The sequence below is a fragment of the Lathyrus oleraceus genome, chromosome 5, assembly GCF_024323335.1.
Source record: "Lathyrus oleraceus cultivar Zhongwan6 chromosome 5, CAAS_Psat_ZW6_1.0, whole genome shotgun sequence".
In the NCBI taxonomy this organism is placed as follows: Eukaryota; Viridiplantae; Streptophyta; class Magnoliopsida; order Fabales; family Fabaceae; genus Lathyrus; species Lathyrus oleraceus.
The window spans coordinates 502,908,324-502,918,892 of NC_066583.1; the positions used below are offsets into that span (position 1 = coordinate 502,908,324).

At 36.2% G+C, this 10,569-nt stretch overlaps 1 protein-coding gene across 1 annotated transcript; it reads left to right on the forward strand.

Moving 5' to 3' along the window:
* Window positions 1-414: 414 nt before the first annotated feature.
* Window positions 415-5,066, forward strand: LOC127085790 (putative disease resistance protein At3g14460). The gene is made up of 3 exons (XM_051026336.1): window positions 415-4,224; window positions 4,341-4,479; window positions 4,611-5,066. Exon 1 carries the CDS (start codon window positions 576-578, stop codon window positions 4,209-4,211), a length of 3,636 nt encoding a protein of 1,211 aa, XP_050882293.1. The 5' UTR covers window positions 415-575; the 3' UTR covers window positions 4,212-4,224; window positions 4,341-4,479; window positions 4,611-5,066.
* Window positions 5,067-10,569: the final 5,503 nt, after the last annotated feature.

Genomic DNA, 10,569 nt, shown 5'->3' on the forward strand with positions numbered 1-10,569 from the left:
TATCATATCGAAAAAATATTTAATTAAATATACTTTGCCTGTGGTGAAAAATTGCGTACAATCGCTACACGAAACTATAGATGACTCTGCCGGCTTCGGACCACACAAATAAAACATTTTTTGAAATTTATGGTAACAACCGGAAATTTCAAATATACTCAAAATTTTCGATATTCAATAAATTTTAAAAAAATTATACTTGTTGTTTGTCCACGAAAATTTTGAGAATTTTCTATATTATATATAAAAAAAAAAACTTAAATTTTTGAAATCTTTTACTCAGATTTAAAAATAAAATAAAAAATACTTCGGAAATATTAAAAAATTGGAGGGTGCTAAATTTAACAGGGGTAATTCTCTTATATATTGAATGATAATATTTACATCATGATCTCTTAAAAAACAAGTATTAAAAAAAGTGTGATAATGGTAGTTGACTGACTTAGTCAGGCAAAGCGTTCGCGGAAACTTGCTAAAATCAAAGTGACGCATAGTGTTTTGGTTACACAATTGCATTTTCTTGTGATTCTGTGAAGCTATTCTTCATCTTTTTCTTACAAACTAAGCGAATAAAAATGGCGACAACTGTGGGAGAAACTCTTCTCTCAGCTTCTATGGAGATGTTGTTGCAGAGTATTGATTCTACTGAATTCGTCGACAATTTTCACAGTACGAAGCTGGACTTTTCGCTCATGGAAAAGCTCAAGACAACACTGACGAGGCTGGATATGCTGCGAGATGCTGTCTATGAAGCTGGCACTTTGTTTGACCAAATCAATTTGTTTCAGTATCAAACCCAAACCGCTACAACTCAGGTGCTGAAAAACTTTTCTTCCCTTTTCAAACAGTTTAATGGATTGATTAATTCTAAATTGCAAAAAATAATTGAGAAATTAGAAGTATTGAGTTTAGGAGAACAAACTGATGAATCAGATGTTTCTATCTTGGATGATGACTCTTCTATTTATGGAAGAGATGCCGATATAAACAAACTTAAAGGTCTTTTGTTGTCGGAAGATGCTAGTGATGGTGATTGTAAGATGAGAATAATCTCCATTGTTGGTATGGGAGGGATTGGGAAAACAGCCCTGGCTAAACACCTTTACAATGATCCTCAAGTAACGGCGAAATTTGAGTTGAAACGGTGGGTAGATATCTCGAAAGATTTTGATCATGTCAGTATTTTTGAAACCATTCTTGAATCTATCACTTCACAATCAATCATGAATCATGATAACCTTAGTTCTCAAATTCTTAAATCTGCGAAAACAAAAGGAAATGACACTAGTGACATCACTAGCAATTACCCGAATCTTCTGTTGCTATCACTACAACAAATTTTAAGCACTTCAAACTTTTTGCTAGTACTGGATGATGTGTGGGATACAAAACATGTTGATTGGATATATTTGATGGACATCTTTAATGTTGGGGATACGGGAAGTAGGATCATCATCACAACAAGGGATGAAAGAGTTGCAAGATCCATGCAAACCTTTCTTTTTGTCCACTATTTGAGACCTCTGGAAAGTGAAGATTGTTGGTCCTTATTTTCCAAATATGCATTTGGACCATGTCACAACCAACAACAATCGTATCTAGAACAAATTGGCAGGGAAATTGCAAAAAAGTGTGATGGATTACCATTAGCTGCAATAGAATTTGGGGCTCTTCTTTATGGAAAGTTGTCTTCAAGTGACTGGAATTATGTGCTAGAAAGTAACATTTGGGACTCGACAAACCATGAGGTGTACGCTGCTATAGAATCGAGCTACCGTTATCTTTCCACTCCTTTAAAACGATGCTTTGCATATTGCTCTATTTTTCCAAAGAAGGTCATCTTAGAAAAAAAAATGGTAATTCAATTGTGGATTGCGGAAGGCATAGTAGCAATGTCTGCAGGTCAAGAAAGTAGGGAAAAAGTTGGAGAAGAATACTTTGATGTACTAGTATCAAGGTCGTTGATACAACGGCGATCTCTCAATGATAGGGAAGAAAACTTTGAAATGCATAACCTCATCCATGATTTAGCTACAATGGTTTCATCTCCAAGATGTATCAGGTTGGACGAACATAACCTAGATGAAAGTGTACATAAGTTGTCATACAACAGAGGACTATATGACTCATTTGATAAATTTGATAAATTGTATGGAGTAAAAGGTCTACGTACCTTTTTAGCATTACCGTTACAAGAACAATCACCTCGTTGTTTTCTATCGAACAAGGTAGTACATGAATTGTTGCCAACAATGAAACAATTACGTGTGTTGTCTTTGTCAAACTACAAGAGTATCACCGTGGTTCCCAAGACTATTGGAAATTTGTTATACCTGCAGTACTTAAATCTTTCTCACACTAATATTGAAAGGTTGCCTTCTGAAACATGCAAGCTTTGCAATCTGCAGTTCCTATTGTTAGGAGGCTGTAAAAGGCTAACTGAATTGCCTGAGGACATGGGACAATTGTTTAATCTGCGCTATCTTGACGTTAGTGACACTGCATTGACGGAGATGCCTGTACAAATAGCCAAACTAAAAAATCTCCAAACTTTGTCCAACTTTGTTGTCAGCGAGCATAATGATGGATTGAAGATTGCAGAGCTCAGAAAGTTTCCCCACCTACATGGAAAACTTTCCATCTCACAGCTACAAAATATTAATGACCCTTTTGAAGTAGATCGATCCAATATGAAGATGAAAGAACAAATAGATGAGTTAGCTTTGGAATGGGATTGTGGTAGTATGTTTCCTAATTCAGAAATAAAAAGAGTTGTACTTGAACATTTGCAACCTGCAACAAATTTGAAAAGTCTCACTATCAAAGGTTATGGTGGAATCAGCTTTCCAAATTGGTTAGGTGATTTTTCATTTAGCAACATGGTGTATTTGAAGATCTCGAATTGTGATGAATGTTTATGGCTTCCACCCCTTGGACAGTTGGGAAATCTGAAAAAACTCTTTATTGAAGGGATGCAATCAGTACAAACAATTGGTACTGAGTTCTATGGAAGTGATAGCTCTTCATTTCAACCATTTCCCTCCTTGGAGATTCTACACTTTGACGATATGCAGGAGTGGGATGAATGGAACTTAACTGGAGGTACGTCTACAAAGTTTCCTAGTCTCAAAACTTTATCACTAAGTAAGTGCCCGAAACTGAGAATAGGAAATATACCTGAAAAATTCCCTTCCTTAACTGAACTTGAATTAAGAGAATGTGCTCTACCAATGCAATCAATGCCATCATCAAATCTTGTATTAAGGCAACTAATGTTCCCTCCAAATTCTCTTCAACAACTGACTATAGACGGATTTCCGTCACTCATGTCTTTCCCAACCGATAGTCTACCCAAGACCTTGAAGTTTCTCAGAATCAATAATTGTGAGAATCTTGAGTTCCTTCCTCATGAATACTTGAACAACTACACGTCGCTTGAGGAATTAAAAATATCTTATAGTTGTAATTCAATGATATCATTTACCTTAGGCGCTCTCCCTGTCCTTAAGAGTCTATTTCTTGAGGGTTGTAAAAATTTGAAGTCAATATTAATTGCAGAAGACACATCGCAAAAGAGTCTCTCGGTTCTTAAATGCCTCAAAATATGGGATTGTAATGAACTGGAGTCATTTCCCCCAGGTGGATTGGCCACTCCAAACCTCATTTATTTTGCAGTGTGGAAGTGTGAGAAGCTTCTTTCACTACCTGAAGCAATGCACACTCTAACTGATCTTCAAGAAATGGAAATTGACAATCTACCAAATCTTCAATCTTTTGTCATAAATGATTTACCTAATGCTTTGCGAGAACTTACTGTTGGCTCTGTTGGTGGGATTACGTGGAATATTGAGCAGACTTGGGAACATCTCACTTGTCTTTCAGTGTTGCGAATTAACGGCGATGGTATGGTGAAAACGTTGATGGGGCCATTGCTACCTGCATCGCTTGTGACATTATGCATTTGTGGTCTTAATGATACAAGCATTGATGAAAAGTGGCTTCAACATCTCACTTCTCTCCAAAACCTTGAGATTCTTAACGCACCCAAACTCAAGTCGTTGCCAAAGAAAGGATTGCTTTCCTCTCTTTTGGTACTAAGTATGACTCGCTGTCCATTACTGGTAGCAAGGTTACAGAAGAAGAGAGGGAAAGAGTGGCGTAAGATTGCTCACATTCCTGCCATAATTATTGACGATGAATTGATACCATAAGTTTCATGTCTAGGTGAGTTTATGAAAAACGTCTTTTTTGTTTCTTTCTTATTATTTAATCTTTAGTTAATATTATCATAATAACATCAAATTACAATATTATAACGCTATCTCATTTTTTACTCGTAGTATTAAATTCTGTGTCATCCCTGCTTCTGCCCAATCTTGCTGTTGTGAGAAGCCAAATTTTTATGCATGAACTGCAACCATATCCAGTAAATGTTTTACTGATCAGGAGCACTTGGAGAGAAATGGAAAAACCTGTCAGGTATTGCTAGTTGTCATTAATTTCATTTCATTGAAGTTCCATCTAGTGTCATTTATGTTCATGATCAAAGCCTATTATGTTAATGTGTTTGTAACTAAGTTTCTCTATTTCTTTGCATGTTCATTACACAGCGGAGGAGAAGGAACCGTACTAGCAAAAAGCCCAAGCGGATAAAAAGCGTTACAAGGATGAGATTAGTGGCTACAAAAATCCTCAACCAATGAATATTGATTCAGGAAGGCTTCGAATTGGTTTCTGGCATGTTTGCAGATCTACCAAGGGATATACAAATGTGTTTTGCCATAAGGAAGGCTTCGAATTGGTTTCTGGCTACTGTTTGAAAATGTAAATGAAAGCATCAATTCATCTAGCATTATTGATACATGTTAGTTGCAACCATGAAATCTAACACAGTAGATTTCACTGCCATGTACAACTAACTACCTTTAGAATAATAGTTGAGTGCTCTAGAATAAAGATATATTTAGAATAGGCAACAGTTATCACTGTGGTTTATCATGCTGAACAGATTAATTATATGTCGATGTTATCCATATCATATAGTGTTTGCCTGAGATTTTGCACTAGCATTTTTTCTTAAATCTATTAGTCAAATGATAATCATATTGGAATTTTTGTCTGCTCCAACAATATGCAAGTATCCTCAACAATATTGTAGCACCTAGACTAGGGTGAGGAGCTTGCAGCAATATCTGATCATCAGTACTGCCCACTAATATACATCTTATTTTTCTGAGGATCCTCGGCATTCTTAGTGGATGTATGATTCTAGTCGAAAGTCTGCAGCAGCTTTCGGTCCCGCAGCTAGTTCAGTGAAAAAAATTGGCCCAACATTGTGAAGTGATTTGAAATGGTGTGCACTCGACTTGAGTGACCAGCAAGATCAAGATCAGATTGTCAGAAGTCAATTGCCAGTACTGTTATGCTTTCATTTACACTCAACAGAACTAGTAACCTGAGTTCCGACTTGATGACATGTTTAGACGGATTTGAAGGTACTAGTGAGAGTATTAACGATCTAATATCCGATAATTTTAACTCGTTATCCAAAAGCTCCTCATTCAGGTTTACTCGGTTTTATATCGCTTTACCATGCAAAACCAACTTTCTTCATCGGTACAAAAGCGAAGGCTTCTGTAGACGAATAAGGTAAATATTGTGTCTCATGAGGATGAGCAAATGGCTCTTTATCTGCACCAACAATGTTGTAAACCACTAGCTTACCTTAGCATTTGATGTAGATATCAGATGCACGTTGCCCTTTAGAAATATTGAATACATAATGGTATCTATAATGATTTTTTAGGATATATGAAGATTTCTTTACATCATTACTCAGACAATCGAAATGTCATACATGGAGCGATAACCGGCAACATATCTTCTCTGTTCTGGCCATGTCCATATTTACAATGTCTATATGTTAGAATGTTATGGCACATTAAAATGATGATTTTGGTGAATTTGAAGTTAAACTGGATCAAAAGCTTGAGGGAATTGACTTATTCGAATGGAGAAGGAAATTGACAAGGAATAAGATTCCTACTATTTTGAAAAATTGGTCTTTTAGGTATTATGGTTTTGTTCTCTAGGTTTCTACAAATAATATATATCCAATTAAACTTTTTAATAATATGTGAACAAAAAGTAGTAACTATCATCAATGTGTTAACCCAATTTTTTTTTCATTGATTTTTTGTCAATAAACTTTTCTGATTGATCATTTGTATGTTGGAAATTCACTACAACCTATGAAGAATTTCTATCAATTTTGATGAATAAGATTGTTATCACCCAAACAATGACAATGAAAGGAAAAGAACAATTAAGAAAGAAAAGAAAAGAACGTTGAAGAAGAAGAATATTTTCTGCAGAATTTTCTCTCTGCCCACAATCTGTGGAAAACTTCTTCATTCACTTTGTAACTATAAAATTTTGTGAATACAAAGTTATGAATTCTTTCTTCTCTTCATACAAGAATAAGGGTTACTCCCTCTATTTATAAATTTAGATTAACTTGCTCCCTAAGCCAAAACTAAAACTATAAAAGCTCAATATAGTTAACACTACTAAAAATATGCCTAAGTCGAAATACTGTGTGAAACAACATGCTTCGATACTTCGACGCACTAATACAACTCGACACATTAGGTGATTCGACACTTCCTTGTTCTGTTGAGCAATCTGCTTCAACACAAGGAATTACAATTCAACACATCATCTATTTCATTGTGTATAAGCTATCTACATTTATCACAGCTCTTAGTCTTCTGAACAATTCAACATGCACTCCCTGATGTCTGCAATATGATTCTCAGTTCTATAATGTTTCACATTCATCTTCTCATCTGCTACCTGCTCTCGAAGATAATGGAATCTCATTTCGATGTGCTTGCTTCGACCATGTGCTATCAGATTCTTCGCCAGATTGATAATTGACATGTTGTCGATCTTCATGGTAATTGCTCAATGACTCTCCACTATTATCTCTTCGACCAGATTCACCATCCACGTTGCTTGACATGCACAAAGGGAAACAACTACGTATTCTGCTTCGCACGACGATAATGTCACTATGGTCCTTTCTCGAACTCCAAGCAACTGGTGCACCACCTAGCATAAACATATAGCCAACTATGGATTTTCGATCCTTAACATCAATACACCAACTTGAGTCGGTGTATCATACTAGTTTACATTCTTTTTCTTCCAGGAAAAAAATTGTCAGAGTCGAGAGTTCCTTTCAAATATCTTAATATCTTTTTCGTCGTTGCTAGATATGATACCTTTGACTTCTGCGTGAATCTACTCACCATACCTAAAATGTATGCTAAGTAAGGCCTTGTGTGACAAATATATTGAAGTGACCCAATAAATCTTCTATATTGGGTTGGATCGACATCATCTTCATCTGAATCTTTTGACAGTTTTAGTCTGGGCTCAACTGGAGTCGAAGTTGGGTTGCAATCTTGCATCTCAATTCTCTTGAGTATTTCACATGCATACCTTCTTTAATGCATCATCAAACCTCTACCACTCTTGTAGAATTCGATGTCAAGGAAATATAATATGTCACCCAAATCTAACATTTCAAATTCCTTGTTGAGATCACCTTTGAAGTCTTCGATCTCTTTCTTGCAGCTACATGTTATCAACAAGTTATAGACATAGAGACATAGTATAAGCAATTCACTCTAGCTTCTTCTTACATATACTTCATGTTCAGTTGTGCACTTCACAAATTCCTTCTCCCTTGGAAATCCATCTATCTTATTGTTCCAAGCTCTTGGAGCTTATTTAAGTCTGTACGAGGCTTTATGCAGCATGTACACCTTTCTTTCTTCGCCTTGTTTCACAAACTCAGTTGGTTGTGCAACATAAACTTCTTCTTCTAAGGGGTCATTCAGGAATGCACATTTCACATCCATCTGAAACATCTTTCAGTTGTTCATGTTTGCTAGACCAACAACCAACCTGATTGTTTTGATCCTAGCAACAGGTACAAAAACTTCATCGAAGTTGATTCTTTCTTTATGAAGAAATCCTTTGTCCACAAGTCTCGCCTTGTGTCGAGTCACTTCTCCTTTGGGATTCAACTTCATCCTGTATACCCATTTCACATTGATTGCCTTCTTGTCTTGGGGAAATTCTACAAGTGACCAAGTATTGTTGACTTTGATTGACTTCAGTTCTTTGTTAATTGCTTTCACCCACTTTGAATCTTTCAATGCCTCAGCTACATCGACTGGTTCGACATCTGTGTAGAAAGCATAATGTACCAGCTCACTTTCTTTATTGACCACATCGCCTGATGTAATAACACATTCTTGCAACCCTGCAGGCATGTCTCTTGGTCTTTGAGGCCTGCTTGGGCCTGCTTCACCTCTGACTTCTTGTCGAACTTCTCTTTCGACTTCACTAGCTGGTTAATCACATAATATTCTCATTGAATCCTTCTTAACATTCTCAGTCCAATCCCATTCCTTAAGCTCATTTATGATCACGTCCCTGTTGATCACCACTTGCTTGTTCACTGGATCGAACAACTTGTATTCTCTTGTCGAATGATATCCTATCAGGATCATATGACTTGATTTGTCGTCAAGTTTTCTTCTCAACTGATTTGGCACATGTCTATGTGCTATATGTAAGACCCTAATTTTGACCCTAAGATCCCTCATGGCATCATATCATTGCTCAGTGCATTGCCTCAAGGATCATGACATGTTTGGCTCCTTAACCCTAGGGTTGGGACTTGGTTGAGTGTTTTGAGACCACCAAGCATACTTATATTGTACATTATTGCTTTTCTTATTTTTATTATTAACCAAAAGCACAAAAATATATCACTAACTCTTTTGTTTTGAAGCTCAAGTGATCATGTGCTCCAATGCTCCTAGGAGGCTCCTAAGCTCAATGCAATGGCTAGATGAAGATGAGAAAGAGCATGACAATGGTCCACAAAGCTCCTAATCATCATATATGTCTCCCAAGTATCTCAATTTTCCATTTTGATCAAGAGAATCCAAAAGGCTTGAGGATTGTTTCCCAAGGAAACCCTAATTCAACTATGCTTTGACTGTGCCTTGCTCATGAAGCAATCTCAACCTATGATCAAATTTAATCAAGTGAAGTTCTTTCATTCATTATTTTATGCATATATGAGCCTATGTGAGGCCCCTCAATCATTTATTCATCAAGATTGGAAGTTTGGCCTTGAAAAGTTGACCAGTCAAGTCATCTAACTAAATTGAAGATCACTGAGATAAAACTTGTGATGTGTTTGTCAAATGAAGATGACCCCAAGAGAAAACATGTTTTTAAGAACCATATGAACAACTTTCGTGTTCATCAAAAATTCATTTGAAACTTGGAAGGTCATCATTCATTTCAAAACATTATAGGTCATTTTGACTGAAACCCTAATTTTGGGTCAACTTCCCAAGGACCTAACTTCTTTATTTTTTATGATTTTGAGGTGAGACAAAATGCATTGGAAAGCTTAAAATGTATAATTCAAATGTTATGTTGGACAAAATTTTATAATCTTAAAATAAATACATGTGATAATACAAAACATTATAGGTCACTTTGGACTTAAGTCATTGAATTTGAAAATGCCCAACTTCAAATGCCCATAACTTTCTCATGAAAAATCCAAATGATTCAAAATTTGAGTCTAAATTGACCATCTTGAAAAGATCTACAATGTTGATGTCGAAGGTTTTCTCATTTGAAGTTTTCATCATGCAAATAGAGGGGTTTAAAGAGGCTTTCTTTTGGTGAAAATTTTCAAAGGGTGACTTAGACATGTTTTGTGCCCAAACTTTCACAGCCAGTTTTCACTAATTTCCAAATTCCAAATGAATTTTTGCCCAACATGACTTTTGTTCCTTATTTCAAGGGCTTTCCAACCATTACTCACAAGAATTTTTTGGACTTTCCATGTGTGAGTTTCGAAGAGCTTTCTCTCTATGTTCATTTTTGCATTTCATGTTGAAACTTCATGTGCAAGCCAATTCCACTTCAATTACATGTCCAATTTAATTCCAGTTGATCTCAGCATGGTTTATCACCCATCATTGGGTCTTACATGCGCCTGTACAGGCCCATGCAAGGAAGATTCAAATCCCATGCACACGAGGGAACCATGCTTTACAACCCTCTTCGGCTATAAATAGAGACTCAATCTCCTTCATTTCACAACCAAGTGGAGATCTGAATTGCTGCTGAATTGAAATCCCAACCCTCACCAAAGGAATTTTCAGATTTTTCTCTCTTTTTCAAGCTTGAAATTCAACATCATTAGTTGATTTTCAAAGCTCAATTCCTTAACCTATCATCTCCATCACACTTCCAGAGCAAAAGCAGATCAAGATCTTGAAGAATTCGTGGCCTTAGAAGCTCCATTTCAGAGGTAGCATCTCAAACTTTTTGGATCTAGATCTTACAATTCAATGTGATTTTATTTGGTTTGTGTGGTTTTCTGAAGTCCTCACACTTGAGGCAGGCCAGTGGTGGTCTCAATTGATCATTTCATGCATTTCCAGTTGACATACCATGAACTTC

What these genes read in the sequence shown, in the direction of transcription:
- LOC127085790 (XM_051026336.1), top strand. Translation starts at nt 576, where the DNA reads ATGGCGACAACTGTGGGAGAAACTCTTCTCTCAGCTTCTATGGAGATG.